This window comes from Aquarana catesbeiana, linkage group LG12 (assembly GCF_042186555.1).
Source record: "Aquarana catesbeiana isolate 2022-GZ linkage group LG12, ASM4218655v1, whole genome shotgun sequence".
NCBI classification, from domain to species: Eukaryota; Metazoa; Chordata; class Amphibia; order Anura; family Ranidae; genus Aquarana; species Aquarana catesbeiana.
In genome coordinates, this window is record NC_133335.1 from 15,228,406 (window position 1) to 15,256,219 (window position 27,814).

General features: G+C 44.5%; 1 protein-coding gene across 1 annotated transcript in view; it reads left to right on the top strand.

The window, feature by feature from the left end:
* ATP9A (ATPase phospholipid transporting 9A (putative)) overlaps nucleotides 1-27,814 on the top strand; it is a 170,026-nt gene that overhangs the window by 79,214 nt on the left and 62,998 nt on the right. The window contains exons 12-15 of the mRNA XM_073607253.1: nucleotides 201-343; nucleotides 2,756-2,868; nucleotides 5,176-5,382; nucleotides 21,635-21,796. Of these exons, the coding sequence (XP_073463354.1) occupies nucleotides 201-343; nucleotides 2,756-2,868; nucleotides 5,176-5,382; nucleotides 21,635-21,796 (625 nt within the window). The remainder of the gene's footprint in view (nucleotides 1-200; nucleotides 344-2,755; nucleotides 2,869-5,175; nucleotides 5,383-21,634; nucleotides 21,797-27,814) is intronic.

The window sequence follows — 27,814 nt, forward strand, 5'->3', positions numbered from 1 at the left end:
AAAATGATTCTTCCATGTATATGAAATGTGTATTTTGTAACATTAAAGGGTCATCTAATAGAGTTTTCCATGTGAATTATTCCTCGTAGAACCCATGTGACGCGCCTCTCATAGTGGAAATCGGGCTGATTCCCGGGGTTGGCCCATGCCAGGTTTTTAGATCTGCCACTTACGTTCGATCACGTTTTTCTGTTGTGCAGTTTGCGGGTGAATCTGGACATGGGCAAAATCGTCTACAGCTGGATGATCCGAAGGGACCCCAAGATCCCGGGAACCGTGGTCCGATCCAGCACCATCCCAGAACAGCTCGGACGGATCTCCTATCTACTAACTGATAAAACTGGTAGGAGCTGTGACTGAGCATGTGTATTGGGCTTTTTTTTTTAATGCTGTATTAAACACAGATCATGTGGTTAATGAAGGATCCAATGAGTGACAAAAGGTGCAGTCTTTCCTTTCTGCCATATGTTCTTTTTCTTTCGTTTATTTATACACTATATTACCAAAAGTATTGGGACGCCTGCCTTTACACGCACAAGAACTTTAACTACTTAAGGACCGAGCCTATTTTTTACACTTGGTGTTTACAACTTAGAATCAGGTTTTATTTTTTCTAGAAAATTACTTAGAACCCCCAAACATATTATATATATTATTGTGTGTAATTTTTTTTTTTTTTTTTCAGACACCCTAGAGAATAAAATGGCGGCCGTTGCAATGCTTTGTCACACCGTATTTGCGCAGCGGTCTTACAAACACAATTTTTTGGGAAAAAATACACTTTTTTTTTATTAAAAAATAAGAAAACCATAAAATTAGCCAATTTTTTTTTTTTTTTTTTTTTTGTATTGTGAAAGATAATGTTACGCCAAGTAAATTGATACCCAACATGTCATGCTTTAAAATTGCGTCCGCTCGTGGAATGACGACAAACTTTGACACTTAAAAATATCCCCAGGTGAAGTTTAAAAATGTTTACAGGCTACCATATTTGAATTACAGATGAGGTCTAGGGCTAGAATTGTTACTCTCACTCTAACGATTGCGGCGATACCGCACATGTGTGGTTTGAACACCGTTTACATATGCGGGCGCGATTTGCGCATGCGTTCGCTTCTGCGCACAAGCCCGGCGGGACGGCGCGCTTTCAATTTTTTTTTTTTTTTTTTTTCATGTATTTTACTTTTAATTTTTTATTTTTACACTGACCCTTTTAGAAAAAATATTTTGGATCACTTTTATTCTTGTTACAAGCAATGTAAACTTCCCTTGTAATAGAAAAAAAAGCATGACAGGACCTCTTTAATGTGAGATCTGGGGGGTCAAAAAGACCTCACATCTCATATTTACACTAAAATGCAATAAAAAAAAAATTAAAATAAAATTTCCCCTGCAGAAGTGACGTTTGACCCATCACCCAATTTTATGGAGCCAAGTGGGCGCCATCTTTCCCTCACTCGACTTTCAGCCTCAGAGGGGAAAGGACCCGATTGTCTCCACTGACGGCTCCGGTAAGTGGCAGAGACAACCGTGACGCGGTGGGAGGGGTGTGGGCACCTCTCCCGGTGTCGATAAAAGTGATCTCACGGTGAATCCACCGCAGAGACCAGTTTTATCTGAAAGCTGACCACACGCAGTCTTTAAAAAATACCGGGGTTATGGCAGATATCTGCTGGCATAATAACGGTATTCAACATCAAACTACCGATGTACAACGGCGGGCGTTCCGGAAGTGGTTGATGGCATCCCAGTCTTAGTCCGTAGGGTTCAATATTTAGTTGGGCCACCCTTTGCAGCTATAACAGCTGCAAAAATGGGATTGTATGATCCCATTTAACATTTGTTATTCTTTTTTTTTTATGTGTGTGTGTGTGTGTGTGTGTGTGTGTGTGTATATCTATCTATCTATCTATCTATCTATCTATCTATATGGAGAGTCTATGGACCTTGCTTTGTGTACTGGTCCAAATCATTCGGTGGAGGGGGGATTATGATGTGGGGTTGTTTTTCAGGGGTTGGGTTTTGGCCCCTTAGTTCCAGCGAAGAGAACTCTTAAGATGTCAGCATACCAAGACATTTTGGACAATTTCATGCTCCCAACTTTGTGGAGACAGTTTGGGGACGGCCCCTTCCTGTTCCAACATGACTGTGCACCAGTGCACAAAGCAAGGTCCATAAAGACATGGATGAGCGAGTTTGGGGTGGAGGAATTTGACTGGCCTGCACAGAGTTCTGACCTCAACTCTGATAGAACACCTTTGGGATGAATTAGAGCGGAGACTGTGAGCCAGGCCTTCTCATCCAACATCAGTGCCTGACCTCACAAATGCTCTTCTGGAAGAATGGTCAAACATTCCCATAGACACACTCCTAAACCTTGTGGACGGCCTTCCCAGAAAAGTTGAAGCTGTTATAGCTGCAAAGGGTGGGCCAACTCAATATTGAACCCTACGGACTAAGACTGGGATGTCATTAAAGTTCATGTGTGTGTAAAGGCAGGCGTCCCAATAGTTTTGGTAATATAGTGTATGTACTGTATAATAGAAATGCGTGAAGCTGTAAGACAATTCTGATAAGGCGGCCCGATTTCCACCTTTTCATTCGGCAAGAGCAAACACCAATGAATCCTGCTTGGTCATTATGGGTTGCTGCCTTCTACACCTCCTGACCTTTCAGAAATGGATCCCTTTTGATGCTGTACTGTGTGTGTTCTGATTTTGGATGGTAACAGTTGCTGGTGTGCCGTGTCTTGCAGGAACGTTGACTCAGAATGAGATGGTCTTCAAGCGACTTCACCTGGGTACAGTTGCATATGGGATGGACACCATGGATGAAGTACAGAGCCATATATTCAGTGTATACACACAGGTATATACAGGGCTGAAATCACTTTGTTGTAGGATTATATGCAGTGAACTCTTTCAGCACTACCCTTGTTTTTACTCACCTAGATACATGCATATTGTATGATCCCATTTAACATTTGTTATTCTTTTTTTTTTTTATGTGTGTGTGTGTATGTATGTATGTATGTGTGTGTGTGTGTATATATATATATATATATATATATATATATATATATATATATATATATATATATATATATATATATATATATATATATATATATATATATATACAGATATCTATCTATCTATATCTCTATCTATCTATATATCTCTCTATCTCTGTGTGTTTATGTGTGTGTGTATACATATACACATATGTGTATGTATAATATAGAGCTGATGGCCATGAGTGTCACAATATTCTCTATATCAGGGGTCTCCAAGCTTTTGAAACAAAGGGCTAGTCTACTGCCTTTCAAACTTTTGGTGGGCCGGACTGTCGCCAGTGGGAGCAGAAAATGCCCCGGCATCGGTGGGCGTTAACAATGACATAGGTCTGGTGGTCAGTGGGAGTAAAAAAAAAATACTTATCTTTGGTGTCAGTGGGAGGAATAGTGCCCTATTGGTGCCAGTGGGAGGAATAGTGCCCTATTGTTGGTGTCAGTGGGAGGAATAGTGCCCTATTGTTGGTGTCAGTGGGGGGAATAGTGCCCTATTGTTGGTGTCAGTGGGAGGAATAGTGCCCTATTGTTGGTGTCAGTGTGGGGAATAGCGCCCTATTGGTGTCAGTGGGAGGAATAGTGCCCCATTGTTGGTGTCAGTGTGGGGAATAGTGCCCTATTGTTGGTGTCAGTGTGGGGAATAGTGCCCTATTGTTGGTGTCAGTGTGGGGAATAGTGCCCTATTGGTGCCAGTGGGAGGAATAGTGCCCTATTGGTGCCAGTGGGAGGAATAGTGCCCTATTGTTGGTGCCAGTGGGAGGAATAGTGCCCTATTGTTGGTGTCAGTGGGAGGAATAGTGCCCTATTGTTGGTGTTAGTGTGGGGAATAGCGCCCTATTGGTGTCAGTGGGAGGAATAGTGCCCTATTGTTGGTGTCAGTGGGAGGAATAGTGCCCTATTGTTGGTGTCAGTGTGGGGAATAGCGCCCTATTGGTGTCAGTGTGGGGAATAGTGCCCTATTGTTGGTATCAGTGGGAGGAATAGTGCCCTATTGTTGGTGTCAGTGTGGGGAATAGTGCCCTATTGGTGTCAGTGGGAGGAATAGTGCCCCATTGTTGGTGTCAGTGTGGGGAATAGTGCCCTATTGGTGTCAGTGGGAGGAATAGTGCCCTATTGTTGGTGTCAGTGTGGGGAATAGTGCCCTATTGGTGTCAGTGGGAGGAATAGTGCCCCATTGTTGGTGTCAGTGTGGGGAATAGTGCTCTGTCTTTGGTATCAGTGGGAGAAATAGTGCCCCAAGGGCCGGATAAAGGCAATTAAGGGCCACATCCGGCCCTCGGGCTGCAGTTTGGAGACCCCTGCTCTATATAATAATTCACATAGAGAGTTTACTACCACGTTAATGTGTGTGAATTGACGGCGCTCTAGAAGTAGCTGAAATAACGGAGCCGCACCTACAACTACAATGCTTTACCTCTGACACGCCAGCAGCGCCCCGGACCCCCCCGTTCTCTTTTGGCCTTTTTGGCAATTTTTAATTAAGCATCTGATTTTTGGCTGCATATAGCAATAAGTGTTTCACTTGACTGTAGTTCTGATTCATTGCCTCAATTATTATTTCCATTCTGAGACCTTTTGACCTGGAAGCGAAACCTTTTTTCGGCTTGTGACACCAGAGGTTAACAGAGCAGGAAATGCCACCCCGGTGTCCGCTGGGTGACCAGCCTAATTAAGTAATTGTCTAATTACACCAGGAGTTTGCAGGCAGAAAAAAAAAAAAAAACCTAAAAATAGGTGCACAATATTTCATGGAAATGTGCAGTTGTAGGGGCATCTGGTTTGTGTTTCCATTAATCATATCCATAAAGGAGCGATCCATTCCCGGCCGCAGGGTCTCCTACTCTTTGTTCCCAAAAATGTGTTTCTAATGGAAGGTATAACCTGACAAGTTTATTGCGTGGATCTGATCAAGCTTCTGTTACTCGCAGAAGATTCGCTTATTACACAGATGTATCGTGTATACGGACAGAAATGAGGGACGGTCCAGTCACTTGGGGAATATTTTCTTTCTATAGCGCCAACAAAAGGTCACAAAATACAGAATCTATGGAGGTCACACACACAGACTATAACTGTACCTATTTTTTTTTTTTTAATTTCTGCAGCCCTCACAGGACCCGCCGGCCCAGAAAGGTGGGACCACCAAAGTACGGAAGACGATGAGCAGTCGCGTGTATGAGGCCGTGAAAGCCATCGCGCTCTGTCATAACGTCACGCCCTCTTACGAGTCCAATGGGGTGACGGACCAGGCTGAGGCGGAGCGCCAGTTTGAGGATTCCTGCCGGGTGTACCAGGCGTCCAGCCCTGATGAGGTATTTCCATTTTATGTTACCCACAGATTATTCTCTGTTACTCAATCGATAATGTCTACATCATGGGTGCTCAACCTGTGGTCCTCCAGCTGTTGTGAAACTACAAATCCCTTCATGCCTCTGCCTTTGGGAGTCATGCTTGTACCTGTCAGCCTTGCAATGCATCATGCATACCTCCCAACTGTGCCTGATTTTGCGGGACTGTCCCCATACCTCCCAACTGTTCCTGATTTCGCTGGACTGTCCCCATACCTCCCAACTGTCCCTGATTTTGCGGGACTGTCCCCATACCTTCCAACTGTCCCTGATTTTGCAGGACTGTCCCCATACCTCCCAACTGTGCCTGATTTTGCGGGACTGTCCCCATACCTCCCAACTGTTCCTGATTTCGCTGGACTGTCCCCATACCTCCCAACTGTCCCTGATTTTGCGGGACTGTCCCCATACCTTCCAACTGTCCCTGATTTTGCAGGACTGTCCCCATACCTCCCAACTGTCCCTGATTTTGCGGGACTGTCCCCATACCTCCCAACTGTCCCTGATTTTGCGGGACTGTCCCCATACCTCCCAATTGTCCTTGATTTTGCGGGACTGTCCCCATACCTCCCAACTGTCCTTGATTTTGCGGGACTGTCCCCATACCTCCCAACTGTCCCTGATTTCGAGGGACTGTCCCCATAGCTCCCAACTTTCCCTGATTTCATGGGACTGTCCCTGATTTGGTGCAATGTCCCTCTGTCCCTCATTCCTCCTCATTTGTCCCTCATTTTGGTCGGATCTATATAGTTGTATATAAAATGCACTTTTTATCTTTCAAGAAATGTTTCCCAGGCACTAAACCTTTCATCCAATTTGTAAATTGCATTTGTACATTTTAAAAGCCAATATAAAGGAATAGTAGTGGTAAAAAAAAGCACTTGTGGGTTTAATTGACCTTTTTTTGGGGTTCATTCTCCTTTAAGGGGGTGTGGGAGGGGGGGCGTGTCCTATGCCTACATACATTTGCTAGTAGGTGTCCCTCATTCCCATCTCAAAATGTTGGGAGGTATGATCATGGGACTTGAAGTTCTGCAACAGCTGAAGGGCCACAGGTTGAGCACCCCATGATCTTCTTCTACATTAACCCATTTTATTTTTTCTGGTCCATCGCAGCACACTGGAATTCTTAGACTGTTGTGTTATACTGCCACCTACAGGAGAAATTTAAAGCTGAACTCCAGGAATTCAGCCACGTTGTAAAGTGTGCAGTCACACTATGGGGTTGATTTACTAAAGGCAAATAGACTTAGTAAGTAAGGGGAAAGCTTCACTTTTTGAAAAGAGTACCCAATCATGTGCAAGGAAAAAAAAAACTGCATTTTTCCTTGCACATGATTGGATGATGGAAGTCAGCAGAGCTTCTGCTCCTTTACTAAGCTCTGGAGCAACTGCACTTACAAAGTGCGCAACCTTTTTTGCTCTTAGTTGGACTTGACTCCTTGGAGTTGATTTACTATGTGCATACCACCTCGTGGACTTATCTTTTTAACTTTATATCTGACAGTTGTGTGAAGCTGTGGAAAGATATCCATCGCTACGCTCCCAGGGCTCTGAGAGGATTGACGCTGCTTTGCCACACAAGCATTCCTCCCCTCTGCTGCCCATTCACAGAAGCCTTTGTATTTTGTCAATGAGTTCACATAACAGAAAGCATTCTGGGATTGGACAGGAGGAGGGGGAGGGGTGGGCACAGCTGCTGCATGGGACTCTGACCGGAAGGCCCAGCATCATAGTTGTGGAAGTGTAGCAATAGCGGTGCTCCTGGAGCTCTAAAACTTTCAGATGTAATTTAAAGAGATAAGTCCACAAGGTGGCATGCACATCTTTGGACTTGACTCATAGCACGCATGCACATTTTACAATGTAGCTGAACTCCTGGTGTTTATCCTTTGTTGGCAAATAGCTTTTTTGCTCCCATTGTCCATTTCTTTTGTAGGCGGCAGTATAACACAACAGTATATACATTCTATGAATTCCCGTGTCCCTCACTGGACTCCATTAAAAAGATTTTTTGGTCCAGAGCCGGAGCGTTGTCACCCTATAACAGGAAGTGCATAAGAAAAGGACCTTCAAGGGAAAATGACCAGAGATTACCCTGTGCTGCAACCATCATGCCTCAGTTTTTTACTAATGTTAAAGCTGAACACAAGCCACATGGTTAAATGATCATTTTAAATCTACGATTTAAGTCCAACGAGGTGCATGCCACCTTGTGGACTTAACTTTTTTTAAACTATATCTGAGAGTTTTATAGAGCTCCAGGAGGATAGCTATCGCTACACTTCCAGAGCAACAACGCTGGGCCTTCTGGTCTCAATTCCAGCAGCTGCAGAGTCACATGCAGCTGCTGTTTGAAAGGAAAAGCCTGGCCATAGCTTTTTTGGCCCTACTTTCTTTGTGGGTCACAGGAGTACATTTCGTTCTGCACTCCTGTGACCCGTTTTCAGCTGACAGCAAGCTAATGTCCCCTGTCAGCTGACATCATTCAGCTGGTTCAGGCTATAGATCGATCCCGACTTTAATGTCGGGATCCACCCCCAGATGCCTGGACCAGCTGCTGGCTCAGCCTCTCAGCGAGCTGCTGGGAGACTGAGCCCAGCTGCTGCTGACCCCTCCACAGCCCAATGCTCCAGTGAGCACTGGAGGGACACAGCAGCGAGCTGGTGACTGACAGTCACCACTATCTTGTCAGAAACCATGAAATCAGACCGAGACAGAAGTACAGTTAAATCACACTCTTTTAATAATAAAAGTAAGTAGAACAAATGTAGTCAAAACATAGCCAGAGTTCAGGAACCGGAACGGATAGTCAGACAAGCCAAACGTCAGGGGGCTGGAGATGAGCGTAGTAAAACAGCAAGCAGGATCTGGAGCTAGAAGGGGGATGTCAGCCAAGCAAGTCCTTTAACAGGAATGCAGGAGAGCATCTCTGTGATGTTGACCAAGGTGAAGGCAGAGCTCCTCTGGACTGGACAGCTTAACTAGGCAGGACTGACGAGCAGGATCATCAACAGCTGAGTAATTGTGGAGAGAGATGGGAGCTGGCAATTAGCCGACAGCTGAGCAGCCAGCTCAGAGAAGGAAGGGCTGAGCCCAACCCTGACATATCTGCTCAATGAAGCCCGAGAACTGAGCGATTAGTGGTCTTTGATCACTCAGTTCACTGGGTACAGATGCAGCATCCACTTAGGGGAGTATGTGTTTTGCTTTTTTTCAATTCCCAAGCTTCTCTTTTTACTAAAAGGTGCAGTTTTCAAATGTTTTTAAAAAAAGTCTTTTGAAAGGACAAGTTAGTAATTGGCAATTGACAAATATTGTTTTTAATAAATCCTAATTTACTTGATTATTCTCTACATTTGGTTTTGGGGGGGGGGGGGGGGATGTTGCATATACTGTACAGACGTCGCCCTCATTGAACACAGACAAAATTTTTACAGCGTGGCTGATTGTTTCCTTTGCAACCCAGCCTGAAGATAAATCAACAGAAAATGATTGCTTGCTTTGCTCTTTCGTAGATTTTACCAACTTTCATATATGGCGGCAAGGTGTCTCTTCTGCGTCAGATCATGTACCTAGTACGTGCTACGACACTTCCCTGCGCACATGCGCACTTCCAGCAGCACGTTTCCGGCTCTGGGGCCCGCATATGCGCCCCCGCCGTGCTTATACACAGCAGGAGCTGATCTACGGGTACTGCGGACTCCATGTCCACCGGCACCCGCAGATCGCTGGACAGAGGGCCAAGAACGGCCTTTGTAAACCAGGCAGATCGCCGTTCTGACAGGAGGGAAGGCATGGATCCTGTGTCTCTCTGCAAAGCAGGGACTAAGATCCATGTCTTTCCCTAGTAAAAGCATCTCCCACAGTACACCGAAACACAGGCTAGGAACACATTCAACCCTTTGATCACCCCCTGATGTTAACCCCTTCCCAGCCAGTGTCATTAGTACAATGACAGTGCATATATTTAGTGCCGGTCACTGTATTAGTGTCACTTATCCCCAAAAAGTGTCCGCCGCATTATCGCAGTCCCGCTACAAGTCACTGCTTGCCGCCATTACTAGTAAAAAAAAAAAAAAAAAATTTGTTTTTTCAATACAAATTTTTGATCCACTGAAGTCTATGGAACCAAAAACCAGAAAAAAAAAGTCCCTGGCCCTTTCCATAAAATGAACAGATGTGAACATGACCCATAGGAAACCATGGAGAAACTGGGAGATCGGTCCCCAACTGATCGCCCAAAACAAGAAAAACGGACTACCTCGGTACTGGCTTGAACAGCATAAACTCAGAGGTTATAATGAGTAAATAGGTAGTTTGGTAATTTTATTAATTCATAATTAATACACAATTAAAAACATATTGAATACATACAAAAAATGCATAGGACAATCCATGTGTATCACCAGCATTATGGTCCCCTAGCAGGGAGGATCACACTGAGATGACGGATATCGTTTCTCAACAAGTTTCGTGGCCTAATACCGCTTCATCAGGAGAAAATCTGCAATTTGATAGAATATTAAACAATACATATCATAACACTACAAACTGTGAAAAATGTATTTAACAATAGATAGTAAACAAATGGCGGGGGGGGGGGGGGGGGGGAGATAGAGCAATATTGCTTTCCCGCATCCCAGGTCCAACCAGAGCAAAAGGAATGGGAAACCACATTTAATGGACTGTAATGTGTTTCTGCAAAACTGAAAATGCACTAAAAAAAAAAATACATAGGTTTGAACCAGGCCTAAAGGGATGCAGGCCCAGCAGCTTTCCTCATTGGCGCCCTGCAGGTGCAGCTGCTGCTTGATAATTCTGAATCCACTCCCATTAGATTCACTTTCGCACACGGACACAGACAAACACACCGGGATTTCTTCAGAATAACAAAAGGTAGAAATCTGCAACAAAGTTTGTTTTAAATCTTTGTAATGTACATCGATCACCCAGTGGCAGTAGTGTATTTAGGTTTTGTGCTGCCCTAGGCCTGACTAAACTCGTGTATCCCCTAATTTAAATATGACCCACCCCTTCCTGTCAAGGCCACAACCCTTGCTGTTTAAGACCCGCCCTGAAATTTTTGAGTGGGGACACTAGTTCTGAGGGCCGGGGGGGGGGGGCAATGAATTCCCTTAATTTGCATAGATTTCCTCTCACTTCCTGTTTGGCTATGGGGCAGGAAGTGAAGAGAAATCTCTGCAATGGGACAGGAATGGTAAAAAATTAACTAGACTTACTCTATCCAAAATGAAAAAAAAAGTGTTGTCTATAGTTCTACTTTAAGCAAAAATTTCAGATAATTTTATGGAGAGGACTAAGAAGATTTATCCATTGGTGCATGCAATGGTGCAGCAGAAAACATAGCACAGTGAGGAAGGTTTGTGGTCCAGTATGATAGGACAGTCAAAATTAGAAGCGGCGACCCCCCCCACAGCTGCAGAATGCCGGCCGCCGGCATACCGGAAGCAGTGCGGCCGCTTTATGGGAGCGCTAGACTAATTTTCCTCTCAGCCCAGTCCACCCCATAAGACTGGCGCTACACTAACAGTGTAGCGCAAGCCCGCAGGGACTCTTTCCGTGCTGCCCCCCTGCAAAGTGCTGCCCTAGGCCTAGGCCTTGTTGGCCTAGGCCAGGATACAGCGTTGCCCAGAGGGGAAGGTTTTTTTTTTTCTCAACAAAAGTGGAGTTGCACTTTAAAATAACGCATTGCCGTATCGCAAAAAAAAAAAAAAAAATGGCCTGGTCAGGAAGGGAGGTAAATCTTCCAGAGGTCACGTGGTTTATCAAGAATAATAAAAACATAAACAAATGATCAGATTGACACGTATGTGTCAATCGCTCGACCTACTGGCAGATTTCGCAGCTTGTTTTGCGTTGATGGACCCAATACACAGGACCACCTGTACGGAGATAGAAATCCAGCGATCCCATTTTTTTTATTTTTTTTTTTTCACCTGGAAGCGATCGGTTATTTTATCCCCCGTCCTCGTCTGTTGGAATTGTCCGCCTGTCAGACCTCTGTGTGAAAGCGTTCAGTTCAGGATCGTTATTTAGTAATCTAATATTAACATAACCAGGAAAGGAGCGATTTTCAGAACGCCATAAAAAAAATAAAAAATGTTTGTTCAGTCTCTTCGTACCTCGGCTTTTTTTTCCCAGCAGCTGGCATAAAATTCATTTCCTGTAACACAAGGCAAGATTTCCTAAACTTGTTTCCTCTGCTGCTCGCTCCCTCTCGGAAGCCACGGAGGGATCGATTTCGGACCCCCGGGCAGAGCTGTCCGTCGCTACAGTAAATGGATACAATTTCCGATCGCAGATAAGGAGACTCCGTAGGTAAACAGCGACCTGTTCCCACTTCTTCTGGAGGAATGGCATTCCGTCTGCTCTAGCCGGGCCTCTACAGAGATCATGCCAAGGAATTTATACAATGAACATAAAATATTCTTAATATATAAAATTGCGCTAATGGTGTGACAAATGTGACAATAAAAATGAAAATTCGATTAAAAAAAAAGTGCAGCTGCTGTACACAAAGTGCTATTCACTTGACAAACAAAAAATGAGATATAAACTACAGCGATAGCAAACACAACATCAATGAATATAATGAAAAACAATAAAATAAAATAAAAAAAGAGATAAGATAAAAATAAAAATAAGATAAAAAAGCAAATGTCCATAAAAGTGACTGATGTGCACCAAACCAAAAAAAGTGCAAAGTGCTCCAGAGTTTTCAAGGGGCGCAAAACACCCCCCCCCCCCCGTGTCCCCACTCACCGGATGGAATGGACCCCTAGCTTTGCAGTCTAGGGGTCACTTCAGGCTTATCATGGTGGCCAAGGGATGGCAGCTTAACATCCAATCACCAGGCAGATCCCACTCGTTATAGAAACTCAGCCCGGGATAATTGGTACCCAAAAAACTAAATGAAAGGAAGGGACTATAGTGAACTACCGTTTGGCAATAGATTTATTGCGCATATAAAAATAAATACTTACAAAAAGCAAGATAAAACCGGGCATAAAAAGTCAGAGAGCTTCAAGTCCAAAAAAATGCCGCCCATGGCGTTGCGTTCCACCGATAACCGGAAGTGACGTCTAATGGTCTCGGAACCGGAAATTGTATCAACGCGTTTCACCCTCCCACAGGGCATCGTCAAGGACCTCAAAGATTTATAAAATGAAGGCACACATTTACTTCAGCTTCCAAGGCCATTCATTTTAGTGTTATGTCACACTCCCGAATATTCTATCCACAAGATTTCTTAAATTTTTTTTTAACCATTTCCAGTCCGGGGAGAATTCTGTCATTTCTCTCATACATGAAAAGTACATTTTGCTAGAAATTTACTTAAAACCCCCAAACATTATATATTTTAGGCAGAGACCCTGGAGAATAAAATGGTGGTTGCACGATATTTGCGCAGCGGTTTACCAAACGTACATTTTTTAGGAAAAAAATACAATTTTAATGAGTTTTAGTAAACACAATATAATATCCAATTTTTGGTAAAATTTTAAAGATTATTATTATAATACAGGATTTATATAGCGCCAACCAGTGGCGACTGGTGTTGTTTTTTTTTTTTGGGGGGGGGGCGGCAAACAAAGACCCCCCCCACCTCCTCCAAGTGGATCCCACCACCCCCCTTCCGCTGTTTGCTGGTTGCCCGGCAGCGGGTGGCAGGCAGTGTGTTGCAGCGGCTCCGTGTCCTCTCCTCCATGGCGGCTTCCAGCTCCTCCCCTCCTCCTAGGCGTCCAATAGGATCGCCCGTCCTTTCAGCCAGTTGGGTGACCGGTGTCAAAACAGGCTTCCTGATTGGCCGGGAGGAGGATCAGTGTTACAATAGGATCGCCAATCCTTTCAGCCAATCGGGTGACCGGTGTCATAAACGGCTTCATGATTGGCCGGGAGTAGGATCAGTGTTACAAGAGCGAATATTCATTCGCTTTTGTAACACACCTGGGTGGGCTCGGAGCGCACTCTCTGCGACCCGAGCCCACCCTATATTGAAGCCTATTAGAGCCTCTGGCTTTAATTGGTGCTTCAAAAAAAAAAAAACAGCACCTCCGCATTGGAATCCATGCACTGGTGTGCTGAAAGGGGCCAGACGCATGGATGGGGGGAGGCAATGGACTGGCTGCCCCTGGCGCCAACAGTTTGCACAGCACTTTACAATATGAGGGCAGACAGTACAATTACAATAAAATTCAAGATAAGAATTGTGGGGGGGGGGGAGCTGATGAAGAAAATGAAAGTACAGTTGTTATGTGGGGGCAGGATTGGCTTCTCTGAAGAGAAAAGTTTTCAGGGATCGCCTAACAGTGGATAGAGTAGGAGATAGTCGTACAGATTGGGGTAGGGAATTCCAAAGGATGGGAGAGGCTCTGGAGAACTCCTGGAGGTGAGTATGGGATGAGGTGACGAGGGAGCTAGAGAGCAGGAGGTCTTGGGAGGAATGAAGAGGACCATTAGGTTGGTATTTTGAGACTAGGCTAGTGATGTAGCTGGGGGCTGAGTTGTGGATGGCTTTGTAAGTTGTTAGAATTTTGAATTGAATTCATTGGGCGAGTGGAAGCCAATGGAGGGATTGGCAGAGAGGGGTAGCAGACACTGAGCGGTTTGTAAGGTGGAAGAGTCTGGCAGCAGCATTCATGATGGACTGAAGGGGGGATAGTCTATTTAGAGGTAAGCCAATGAGGAGGGAGTTGCAGTAGTCAAGGCGAGAGATAACAAGGGAGTGAATCAGGAGCTTTGTGGTTTCATTGGGTAGGAAGGGGCTTATTGTAGAGATGTTGTGGCGGTTGAGGCAGCAAGCCTTAATAAAGTGATTGGATATGGGGCTGAAAGGAGAGTTCAGAGTCCAGAAGAACAGAGGAGTCCAGAAGAACAAGAACAGAGGCGTCCAGAAGAACAGAGGCGTCCAGAAGAACAGAGGCGTCCAGAAGAACAGAGGCGTCCAGAAGAACAGAGGCGTCCAGAAGAACACCTAGCACCCTGGCATGTGGGGACAGGTGGATGGTTGTGCCATTGCTCTTGACAGAGAAGTCAGGGGAAGAGGCACGTGGGGGAGGAAATATTATAAGCTCGGTTTTGGACAAGTTGAGTTTGAGGAAGTGGTGTGACATCCAGACTGATATGTCTGTTAGTAAGTTAGTGATACGTGAGGAGACTGATGGAGTGAGTTGAGGGGTAGAGAGATAGATTTTGGTGTCATCAACGTAGGCAACGCTTAAAAAGCCTTTTACATGTTTTCAGTTTTGAGTTGCACAAGAGGTCTGGTGTTCACTGAGATTCCTTACATGTGTGGCGCGATCACCGCTTACATATAATATATTACCAAAAGAATTAGGACGCCTACCTTTACACGCACATGAACTTTAATAGCATCCCAGTCTTAGTCCATAGGGTTTAATATTGAGTTGGCCCACCCTTTGCAGCTATAACAGCTTCATCCCTTCTGGGAAGGCCGTCCACAAGGTTTAGGAGTGTGTCTATGGGAATGTTTGACCATTCTTCCAGAAAGGCATTTGTGAGATCAGGTTCTGATGTTGGATGAGAAGGCCTGGCTTGCAATCTCCGCTCTAATTCATCCCAAAGGTGTTCTGTTGGGTTGAGGTCAGAACTATGCAAGCCAGTCAAATTCCTACACTCCAAACTCGCTCATCCATGTCTTTATGGACCTTGCTCAGGGCTCCTGTTTTTGGAGACACGGCTCAAGCCAGGGGTCAGGTGTGTTCAGCCAAGAGGAGAGGAGGACTCTACCAGGGGTCAGGTGAGCTCCTGTCAAGAGTCCAGGAGTGGGCCTATACAACCAGGGCCAATGCAAGGAATTTTGTCAACATAGGCTACGATGTATTTGGCCGCCCAAAGGAAGCTATGGTCGGGGCTAACTGCAGTGGAGCCAGGTGGGCTGGCATTTTATGTTTGTTGTAGAAGACCCCTGTGTGGGAAAACAATGTTTCTAAATCTTTCTTTATTTTACAATAAAGCTCCATTCACACCTCATGGGGGGGTGGGGGGTGGGGGGCGAAATCTCTGCAAAACGCAGGACGCATTTGCAAGCCTATTACTTCTAATGGCACCACAATCGCGCCGTGATTGTCAGGCAATAAATTGTGGCCCAAAAGAAGTGTCCTTCTCTGCTCCCCCTTCTGTGTCCTTCTCTGCTCCCCCTTCTGTGTCCTTCTCTGCTCCCCCTTCTGTGTCCTTCTCTGCTCCCCCTTCTGTGTCCTTCTCTGCTCCCCCTCCGTGTCCTTCTCTGCTCCCCCTCCGTGTCCTTCTCTGCTCCCCCTCCGTGTCCTTCTCTGCTCCCCCTCCGTGTCCTTCTCTGCTCCCCCTCCGTGTCCTTCTCTGCTCCCCCTTCTGTGTCCTTCTCTGCTCCCCCTCCGTGTCCTTCTCTGCTCCCCCTCCGTGTCCTTCTCTGCTCCCCCTCCGTGTCCTTCTCTGCTCCCCCTCCGTGTCCTTCTCTGCTCCCCCTCCGTGTCCTTCTCTGCTCCCCCTTCTGTGTCCTTCTCTGCTCCCCCTTCTGTGTCCTTCTCTGCTCCCCCTTCTGTGTCCTTCTCTGCTCCCCCTTCTGTGTCCTTCTCTGCTCCCCCTTCTGTGTCCTTCTCCGCTCCCCCTTCTGTGTCCTTCTCCGCTCCCCCTTCTGTGTCCTTCTCTGCTCCCCCTTCTGTGTCCTTCTCTGCTCCCCCTTCTGTGTCCTTCTCTGCTCCCCCTTCTGTGTCCTTCTCTGCTCCCCCTTCTGTGTCCTTCTCTGCTCCCCCTTCTGTGTCCTTCTCTGCTCCCCCTTCTGTGTCCTTCTCTGCTCCCCCTTCTGTGTCCTTCTCTGCTCCCCCTTCTGTGTCCTTCTCTGCTCCCCCCTCTGTGTCCTTCTCCGCTCCCCCTTCTGTGTCCTTCTCCGCTCCCCCCTCTGTGTCCCCCTCTGCTCCCCCCCACCCCAGATCTGTCAGGATGGAGAACGGAGGTAGCTGCTGGGGTATATATGTCATTTACCGGCTCCTTTCTTTTCTGAATGCACAGTTGGTCCTCCAGTTGTTCATGAACTTCAATTCCCATCATGTCTGTGAATGTCAGAGTTTTACAATGCCTCATGGGAAGTGTAGTTCTGCAACAGCTGGAGGGCCGTAGTTTGAGGATCCCTGTCGTAAACTCTTCAGTTTATGAATGGAGAGGAGCCTCTGTCTCCTCTCCATTCATCTTCAGTGCAGCTGAGGCTACAGAGGAAGGGACTGGGGAATCTGTGTCCTCGGTCCCTTTCCCTGTCTCAAGGGGGAGATGACAGGGGTCTATTTAGACCCCTAATATCTCAATCTCACCAAAGCCCCCCCCAACAGGGTTGATAAAAAAATAAAAATTGCAATAAATATTTAATATTTAGTATAATTTGTAAAAAATAATAATAATAATAAAAAACACTGACATTGTCAATAACCCCCCCCCCCCACCCCCAAAATAAATAAATAAATCAATAAAAAACAGAAAGCATTGTAAAAATAACAAAAAATATATAAATTGTAAAAAAAATAATAATAATAAAAAAAATAAGTAAAATAAAAATAAACCACTGACAGTCCACACCTCATCAGTGCCCATCTTTGCTACTGTTGCATGACAGTAAAAAAAAAGTATCATATCGGCGAGTACTTGGAAAAAAAAAGTATCAGTACTTGGTCTTAAAGTGGAATCAGTGCAATCCTATTTATTTCTAAAAGTGAATGAAATATGTTACAATTTGTCAGTTGGCCCTTTAATTATAAGGTACATTCCAATGGTGAGTCCATTTGTTTTGAGACAAATTCATTGGCAATTACTTTCAGGAAACCCCCACATTGCTGGGGGCTGGAATTAATAGCCCTCCCTAAAAGCAGAGGGTTAGCATGTTTTGTGTAAGCCAGGAGCGCCCTCTAGTGTCCTTTTTTCTGTACTGCTGCGAATAGAGCGTTGCTCTCCAGAGGTTAAATGTCACCAGTCATTAAGTCTTATTCTGGTGACCAGCTGAATAGAAAAAGAAAATAGAATCTTGGAAACTGGCCACACCACAGATTTAAAAAAAAAAAAAAATAAAAAGAATAAAATGTGGTTTTAATCTCTTCCAGTCTTTGAAAGAAAGGCTAATGATTAATCAGTCGTTTTAAAGGAAGGGCTGTGCGATTTAAGTTGACGGGGCAAAAAAAAAAAAAAGAAAAAATAAGGGGTATTAAAAATTAGGTGAGAAATTTATTGAGCCAAGAGGGGTGTTTCCTGGCTTGCCGCGATTGTATTTACGTGAAACATGTGGCATTAATCGAGCCTCTTCATCCTGTATAAACATCTGCATTGTTTTCAGGCTCAGGAAGGAAGCAGAGACATGTAAACTGTTGTACGATTAAACCGGCTCCTTTTTTGATTGAAAAGGATTAATCCGACAGGACATTAAATCAAGATGACTGATGGGGCCTCCTTATTACAATAAATCCCCCAGACACTTCAGAGGCTTGTAAAGGGAAAAATACGCGGATTATGGAAAGTTATTAAACATGGATGTCCATATCGCAGACAGATAGAGAGAAATACGAGAGTTCCATGTTTTGTTTTTATCCAATTATGCAAAGTCAACAGAGTTTACGGCACTTAAAGTGGAACGCCGCTCTTTGTGATTGACGTACCTTTATGTCTCGCTGCCCTGGCAGTAGAGTGACATTGTTATTTCCCGTTGTAGTTTTTTCAGTTTTCTGGGTCAGCTGCTGCTCATTGGACTACCAAACAGATTTGGCAGCGAAATGCTGAAGTAGTCCTGAACCTCCCACTATGGGTATTATGGAAAAAGAAGGGTACTAACCACTGATGAATATGGTGCTTTTAGCTACATTTAAAGCAGAACTCCAGCAAAAACATTTTATGTTTACTCTAAATATAGTGTGGAAAGGTTATATCCTTTAGTGGATTTTGCTGTTTGTGTTCCCTGTTGTGTCCCCAGGAAGAGGACCCTGCTCAGTAGAAAGCTCTACTGAGAAAATATGAGGTGGGGGGGGTCATTGTTGATTTTTTCCTGACAATGCTAATATCCTGGCTGTAAAAACAATAGGCAAAAGGGAGGGTTATAACCCCCAGGGGAGCCATCAAATTGTAGAGCCCCTTACACAACTTTTAGGCCTGGGCCCCTCGGGCCTGACCCCTTACATGAGAGTTTAGCCCTTTCATTAGGGTCTCCAAAGTTCTAGCCCTTTCATTAGGGTCTCCAAAGTTCTAGCCCTTTCATTAGGGTCTCCAAAGTTCTAGCCCTTTCATTAGGGTCTCCAAAGTTCTAGCCCTTTCATTAGGGTCTCCAAAGTTCTAGCCCTTTCATTAGGGTCTCCAAAGTTCTAGCCCTTTCGTTAGGGTCTCCAAAGATCTAGCCCTTTCGTTAGGGTCTCCAAAGTTCTAGCCCTTTCGTTAGGGTCTCCAAAGTTCTAGCCCTTTCGTTGGGGTCTCCAAAGTTCTAGCCCTTTCGTTGGGGTCTCCAAAGTTCTAGCCCTTTCGTTGGGGTCTCCAAAGTTCTAGCCCTTTCGTTGGGGTCTCCAAAGTTCTAGCCCTTTCGTTGGGGTCTCCAAAGTTCTAGCCCTTTCGTTGGGGTCTCCAAAGTTCTAGCCCTTTCGTTGGGGTCCCCAAAGTTCTAGCCCTTTCATCAGTTATCAGAATCCCCCCGCCCCCCCTCCCTTACATCAGGGTCCCCAGAGTTCCCCCTCCTTAACTCAGGGGCCCCATTTTTCATTAGGGTCCCCAAAGTCTCCCCTTATATTAGGATCCCAAAGTCCCTCCTTACGTTAGGGTCCCCCAGGTGTTCTATATCTTTTTTGCCTCTAGTTATACTTTAATACTTGGGTGGATGTACTAAAGGCAAAGAGACTGAAGTTTGCCAGTATAGTTGCACTCATTTTCCCCAGAGCTTAGTGAATGAGGTGAAGCTCAGCTGATTTCCATCATCTAATCACATGCAAGCAAAAATGCATTTTTTTTTTCATTTTCCTTGCACTTGATTGGGTTACAAAGTGAAGCAGGCAGAAGGTGGCGACGGCCATCTTGGTACACCCCACACTGCTCAGCGGCAAACTGATTATATACTGAAATTGACGATTTCACTCTGTCGTGGTGAAATCGTTTATTTCAGTATATAAGGTGAGCTCCTACACCCAGGCAAGTCTTCAAGTTCACACTTATTTTAGCAGTTAACTCACCTTATATACTGAAATAGATTATTTCACTCTGTCGCAGTGAAATAGCCTTTTCAGTATATAACCAGTTTGCCGCTGAGCAGTGCGGGGTGTACCAGGATGGCCATCGCCACCTGATGCCTGCTTGCCTGGGTGTAAGAAGATGTCCGCTGCCGGCTTCATGTTCTGTCACATTAGGAAACCTATTGAAACGCATAGCGGCCATGCTGGAACGCATAGAGCATGCGCCATAAGCAATTTTGTTTGCAACTTCACTTCCGTTGCATTTTCTGATGGGTAGCGGTATTCTGATAGAACAGGGGCACAGACCGCCATAAAAACCTAATAGGCGATTTAATCTCTCTCCACTCTATTCAAAACAACAGAATAAAAAGTTTGTTATACTTTATAGTACAACTAAAGACAAAACTTCTTTTTTCATTTTGCGACATAGAAAGGGAGGGTTATAACACCTGTTAGGTTCCATTGGGGAGATTTCCCTTCATTTCCTGCAGCATATCCAAAACAGGAAGTGAGAGGAAATCTCTCCAAAATTAGGGAATCCCTGGTTGTCACCAGAATGAGTGTTCCCGCTGGAAAATGTCCCTTCTATCCCTGTTCTGGCGACACCCCAAAATTTGGGATTGTCTTTTACTTTCACTCTTGGCGATAAAGGTAAACAGGACTAATAGAGAGGGTGAATCTCTGTAATTGGGACACAGACGGCAAAAAAACAAAAAAAAAGGAAAAAAACTGGCAGATGTTTTAAACCTTCTTCACTCTATCCAAAACTTAATGTTTTTGCCTCTAGTTATACTTTTAATACTTACTGGGGTGCATTTATTAAAGGCAAATAGACTGTGCAGTTGCAATCACTTTCCCCCAGAGCTTAGTGAATGAGGTGAAGCTCTGCTGACTTCCAGCATCCAATCACAAGCAAGCAAAAATGCATGTTTTTTTTTATTTTTTTTATTCCTTGCACCTGATTGGATTACAAAGTGAAGCTTCAGGCCTTTCCTTAGGGTCCCCAAAGTTCTACCTCTTTCGTTAGGGTCCCCAAAGTCCCCCCCACCCTTGCGTCAGTGTCTCAAGATTTGCCTCTCCCGACCTCCGGGGTCCCCAGAGTTCCCCCCCCCTCCTGACCTCCGGGGTCCCCAGAGTTCCCCCCCTCCTGACCTCCGGGGTCCCCAGAGTTCCCCCTCTCCTGACCTTTGGGGTCCCTAGAGTTCCTCCCCCCTCCTGACCTTTGGGGTCCCTAGAGTTCCTCCCCCCCTCCTGACCTTTGGGGTCCCTAGAGTTCCTCCCCCCCTCCTGACCTTTGGGGTCCCTAGAGTTCCTCCCCCCCTCCTGACCTTTGGGGTCCCTAGAGTTCCTCCCCCCCTCCTGACCTTTGGGGTCCCTAGAGTTCCTCCCCCCCTCCTGACCTTTGGGGTCCCTAGAGTTCCTCCCCCCCTCCTGACCTTTGGGGTCCCTAGAGTCCCCCCCTGACCTTTGGGGTCCCCAGAGTTCCCCCATTCATCAGAGACCCCACTTTCATTAGGGTCCCCAAAGTCTCAGTTACAAAGTGAAGCTTCAGCGCATTCACTATGTTCTGGGAAGAATGAATGCAGCTTCACTTGCACAGTCTCCTTTAGTAAATCAATCTCAGTGTGTCACTGACCAGACACAAATGTCAGATCCAGGATTGTGATTTATTTTTTTATTTCTTATGCATGTTTGTTCCAGGTCCACTAAGATTTGGATACTGATCAGTTACAGGCAGGCAAACTATCATTTTCAGAAAGGGGTCAAAAGAAAGTCCAAACATTTTTCTCTAATTCTGTACCAAAAAGGACATAAAAAAAAAAACAGACCCACATCAAACACAAACAACTATATATTTTACTTAGTCAATGATTTCTTAAATAAATATCATATGCAATCCTTTACAAACAATCCATCATTGTTGCCTGTTCTATCCCATAATAAGGGACTATTTCATAGCCTGTATACCTTCTCTGACCCCTGTAGTGACCTTTCACCTCTCCCGCACCTAGGTGGCCCTGGTACAATGGACAGAAAGTGTGGGCTTGACTCTGGTGGGAAGAGATCAATCTTCGGTGCAGCTGAGGACGCCTGGTGGCCAGATCATGAACTTCACCATCCTTCAGATATTCCCTTTCACCTATGAAAGCAAGAGGATGGGAATCATTGTTCGAGTAAGTGCTTTTATTTTGTCAAATCACTTCATGTGCAGGGGTAGCTAAAAACCTTGCACATGGAATTCTGTAGTATGTGTTTGTTTACGGTTTGCTTAGAATACCAATTTTTTTTTTTCCAGTTTTGGGACATGAAAAGAAATTATTTCCAAAAAAAAAAAAAATCCTGCGCTTAGTGACCGATTAGGACTGCTGCACCTACATCACAATCGAGATACGAGATGTGCGCTATACAAATTAATCCAAAATTATAGGTGCGCTGCCCCTTTAAAAAAATCAATCTTCACATATCTTACCCAAACCTATTTAAAAAGTGGTAGAAGTAAAAAAAAAAAAAAATCATAAAATACAATTAGTAAGAAATTAAGAAATCCGTGCAATAAATAAACTAAAAACAAATTCCTCATAAATCCAAAATGTATTTATGAGGAATTAATTTACAGTTTATTGCACTGATTTCTTACGAATTGTATATTATTAATTCAAAGCATTTATTTGATAGTAAATTTTTTTTATTATTTTTTTTGTTTTTTTTTTTGTTAAATACATGTATGTATTTTTAATATGAGCAGAAAAATGGACAATGCCGCTTGTTAAATAACTAACACTATGGTAAAAAGTTTACCCTGTTGTCGCCAGCATAACACACACGTGCGGCAGCGAAAGGGTGGGCTTTAACACCCACGTGTGGCACATATGCGCCACTTGGTGGCCAATGTTTTTTGTGCTGATAGTGCACACTTTCAACATAGAGACTGAGCTGTCAAAAACAGCTCTTTGTTCCCACTGAAAACTGGTAGGTGGCAGGACTGGCTCCTAATCATATGACCACTGTGACAGCCAATCGGAGGTCACATGGTCGCCAATCCCCCCCGGAAATCCTGAGAGTTTTAAAGAGACACCAAGGAAGGGGTTAAAGTAAAACTAAAGGCAGAATCTTTTTTTTTTATTTAATTTTTGGACAGGGGGTTTCTCTTTCACTTCCTGTCCCATAACCAAAACAGGAAATGGAAGGAAATTCCTATCCTCTGGGTTACCGGAGCTACAGTGAGGGAGAAAAAGTATTATTTGATCCCCTGCTGATTTTGTACGTTTGCCCACTGAGAAAGAAATGATCGGTCTATAATTCTAATGGTGGGTTTATTTTACCAGTGAGAGACAGAATAACCACAAAAATATCCAGAAAAACGCAGTTCAAAAGTTATAAACTGATTTGCATTGTAATGAGTGAAATAAGTATTTGACCCCCTTTGCGAAACATGACTTGGTACTTGGTGGCAAAAACCTTGTTGGCAATCAGAGGTCAGACGTTTCTTGTAGTTGGCCACCAGGTTTGCACACATCTCAGGAGGGATTTTGTCCCACACTTCTCCACAGATCCTCTCCAAGTCATTTAGGTTTCAAGGCTGACGTTTGGTAACTCGAACCTTCAGCTCCCTCCACAAATTTTCTATGGAATAAAGGTCTGAAGACTGGCTAGGCCACTATAGGACCTTAATGTGCTTCTACTTGAGCCACTCCTTTGTTGACTTGGCCGTGTATTTTGAGTCATTGTCATGCTGGAATACCCATCCACAACCCATTTTCAATGCCCTGGTTGGGAAAGGAGGTTCTCACCCAAGATTTGACGGTACATGGCCCCGTCCATCGTCTCTTTGATGCAGTGAAGTTTTCCTGTCCCCTTAGCAGAAAAACGCCCCCAATACATAATGTTTCCATCTCCATGTTTGATGGTGGGGTTGGTGTTCTTGGGGTCATAGGCAGCATTCCTCCTCCTCCAAACACGGTGAGTTGGGTTAATGCCAAAGAGCTTGATTTTGGTCTCATCTGACCACAACACTTTCACCCAGTTCTCCTCTGAATCATTCAGATGTTCATTAGCAAACTTCAGACCGGCCTATACATGTGCTTTCTTGAGCAGGGGGACCTTGCTGTACTGCAGGATTTCAGTCCTTCACGGTGTAGTGTGTTACCAATTGTTTTCTTGGTGACTATGGTCCCAGCTGCCTTGAGATCTTTGACAAGATTCTCCCGTGTAGTTCTGGGCTGATTCCTCACCGTTCTCATGATGATTGAAACTCCACGAGGTGAGCTCTTTCATGGAGCCCCAGACTGAGGGAGATTGACAGTTATTTCTTGTTTCTTCCATTTGTTGTCACCCTCTCACCAAGCTGCTTGGCGATGGTCTTGTAGCCCATTCCAGCCTTGTGTAGGTCTACAATCTTGTCCCTGACATCCTTGGTCAGCTCTTTGGTCTAGGCCATGGTGGAGAGATTGGAATCTGATTGCTTCTGTAGACAGGTGTCTTTTTATACAGGTAACAAGCTGAGATTAGGAGCACTCCCTTTTAAGAGAGTGCTCCTAATCTCAGCTCGTTACCTGTATAGAAGACACCTGGGAGCCAGAAATCTTGCTGATTGATAGGGTATCAAATACTTATTTCCCTCATTAAAATGCAAATCGATTTTATAACTTTTTTGAAATGCGTTTTTCTGGATATTTTTGTTGTTCTGTCTCTCACTGTTAAAATAAACCCACCATTAAAATTATTGACTGATCATTTTCTTTGTCACTGTACAAATGTAGAAAATCAGCAGGGGATCAAAAATATTTTCCCCTCACTGTAGTGCCCCTTTTGGAAGATTTCCTCTCTGTTCCTCTTCTGGTGACAACCTAAAACTTGGGATTTTCTTTTACTTTCACTCCTAGTGATAATGGTAACCTGGACAGATAGAGAGGGTTAGTCTCCCTAATAGGGCACAGCCAGTAATAAATACTTGAGAGAGGTTCAAATCCCTCTCCACTTTATCCAAAAAATAAAAATAAAAAAAAAGTTTTTATGTTAATTCTAATGTAACTGAAATCTTTCCTCCTGTTTTAACCTGAGGGCCCCTTAGATATGTTTAGGTTTTATTCTCTCAGATAATTAGTGTATGGCCAAAAGAAAAAAGAGGAGAGTTTTTAAGGCGGCAGTCATGAAACCGACAGTGTCCCAGTGCTCAGATTTTTAGTGCTGCAATCTGGAAGGTACCTTTTTGGGAGCACTTACATCCCACTTACATCCCTCCTGATGATATGGATGCTCCCTTGTTTGCTTGGCAAACACTTAAAAAATCTTGCACTAATAAGAATAATCTTGCAGAAATAGAAGTGTTAATAGTTTATTTGTATCAATTTAACAAAATGTAAAGTAAAAGAGAAATTCAAATCAATATTTGGTGATGACCACCCTTTGCCTTCAAACCAGCTTCAATTATTATAAGTAGACTTGCACACAGTTTTTGAAGGAACTCAAAAAGGTAGGTTGTTCCAAACATCTTGGAGAACTAAGAACAGATCTTCTGTGGATGTCGGCTGCCCTCATATCTTTCTGTCTCTTCATGTTATCGCAGATGGACTCCATGCTAAAGATCAGGGCTCTGTGGGGGCCAAACCATCACTTCCAGGACTCCTTGTGCTGAAGATATTTCTTAATGACGTTGACTGTATGTTTGGGCTTGTTTTCCTGCTGCAGAATAAGTTTTGGGCCAATCACACACCTACCTGATGGTATGGCATGATGAAGGATCATCTGCCTGTATTTATTAGCATTGAGGAAACCATTGAGCCTGACCAAATCTCCAACTCCCTTTGCAGAAATGCAACCCCAAACTTGCAAGGAACCTCCACCATTCGTTACAGACACAAATTATTACCTCTCTCCAGCCCTTCGCCAACAAACCGCCTCCTGCTACAGCCCAATATTTCACACTTTGACTCATCAGTCCAGAACGCTTGCTGCCATTTTTATGCACCCCAGTTCCTATGTTTTCCTGCATAGTTGAGTCGATTAGCCTTGTTTCCACATCGGAGGTATGGTAGATTTGTGGCTGCAATTCTTCGACGAAGACCACTTCTGGCCAGACTTCTCCAGACAGTAGATGGGTGTTCCCGGGCCCCCACTGGTTTCTGCCAGTTCTGTGCTGATGTTGAGGGGAAGTAAGCATGATGTGTCTCATCTGCTGCATTAAGTTTCTTTGGCCGACCGCTGCGTTTTGCGCTCCTCAACCCTGCCCGTTTCTTTGTGCTTCTTCAAAAGAGCTTGAACAGCACATCTTGAAACCCCGGTCTGCTTTAAAATCTTGTCCTGGGGAGACCTTTCTGATGCAGTAGAAGTACCTTGTGTCTTGTTGCTGTGCTCATCAGTCTTGCCATGGTGTATGACCTGTGATTATAAAATTGTCTTCCACAACCTCACCTTAGTAGCAGAGTTTGGCTGTTCCTCACCCAGTTTTAAACCTCCTATACAGCTGTTTCAGTTAATGGTTGTATGTCAACCTACATAGGAAATTGATCATTCGCTCCTGCTTGGTATAGTTGGTTAATCATACACCTGACTCTAATCCTACAAAATCCCTGAAGTGCGCAAGTGTTTGAATCGATGCTGGTTTGAAGCCAAAGGGGGTCACACCAAAAATTTTTACTTGGATTTTTCTTCTGTTCGCTCACCTTGCATTTTGTAAATTGATAAAACATAACAATTAAAGGGATTATAAAGTCTCGTAAAAAAATAATAATAATAACAAACATGTTATACTAGCCTCCTCTATGCAGTTGGTTTTGTACAGAGCAGCCCAGATCCTCCTCTTTTTGAGTCCCTCTTTGCTGCTCCTGGCCCCTCCCTCCTATCGAGTGCCCCCTCAGCCAGCAGCTCTCTATGGTGGCACCCAAGCCAAGTCAATGCTCCATTGTCAGAAACCATGAAATCAGGCCGAGACAGAATTACAGTTAAATCACACTTGTTTAATAATAAAAGTAAAAAGAACAAACGTAGTCAAACATAGCCAAAGTTCAGGAACCGGAACGGATAGTCAGCCAAGCCAGAAGTCAGGGATCAATGTCGTGGAACAGCAAGCAGGATCTGGAGCCAGAAGGGATGTCGGCAAAGCAAGTCTTGAACAGGATCGCAGGAGAGGAGTTTCTGTGATGTTGCCCAAAGGCGAAGGCAGAGAACCTCTGGACTGGATGGCTTAAGTAGGCAGGACTGACGAGCAGGATATCATCAGCTGAGTCACTGTGGAGAGATAGGAGATGGTAATTAGCCGACAGCTGAGCGGCCAGCTCAGAGAAGGTAGGGCTGAGACATGGAGCCTGGCCCCGCCCCCTCTCTCCCCTGATTGTCTGACTGACTTTGATTGACAGCCGCTGTGTCTCAGCCAATCGGGAGGAGTGTCCCAGGCGGCTTAGACACTCGTGGACATCGCTGGAGAAAGAAGGGGCTCAGGTAAGTAATTAGGGGGGTGCTGGGGAGGCTGCTACACACAGAAGGTTTTTTATCTTAATGCATAGAATGCATTAAGATAAAAAAAACTTCTTCCTTTACAACTCCTTCAAAATATATATTTCTGAAAGCATTCTTACTTTTACAGCATTTCTTCACACCTGCCTAAAATGTTTCCACAGTACTGTATAGATTTATTTCTACTAATGATCCAAATGAAGAAGTTAGGGAAGTCACCTTGGCAGTGATGCAGGGGTTGCAGATTTTACAAAGGCATGCAGGAAATAAGCAGAGCATAGCCACTTGTGGTGCAAAGAGGAAGCAAATGGTGACCCCGGAGGACCGATCACTCGGTGCGGCAGGAGTGGTAAGTGGCTGCTTACCGCTCCTAATGCTGGCAGTAATCTTGAGCATGTTTTTTAGGAGAAGGAGTGTTATTTTTGTAGAATAGGTGTTCTTTTTACATGGTTTGATGTTGTGATACTTTTGTAAACATGAGAAAGTTCTAACCTGCCCCTGAACCCCCGGAGGAGGAAGTGACTCACGCGAGGGCCCGCTGACATGCTATTTATGTTGGAGCGGCTCGTGAGGCTTTCTGGGGCAGCATTAATGCTCAGGAAACTGGCCCTGCGCGCCATTTCCTACATACATGTCATTAAACACCTTCAATAATAACAGCTATTTAACGGCTGATTACACCAGCAGTAACCTTCTCGCCTCTTATCTGGAAACAATGGCTTGTGTGGTGCATTATACAT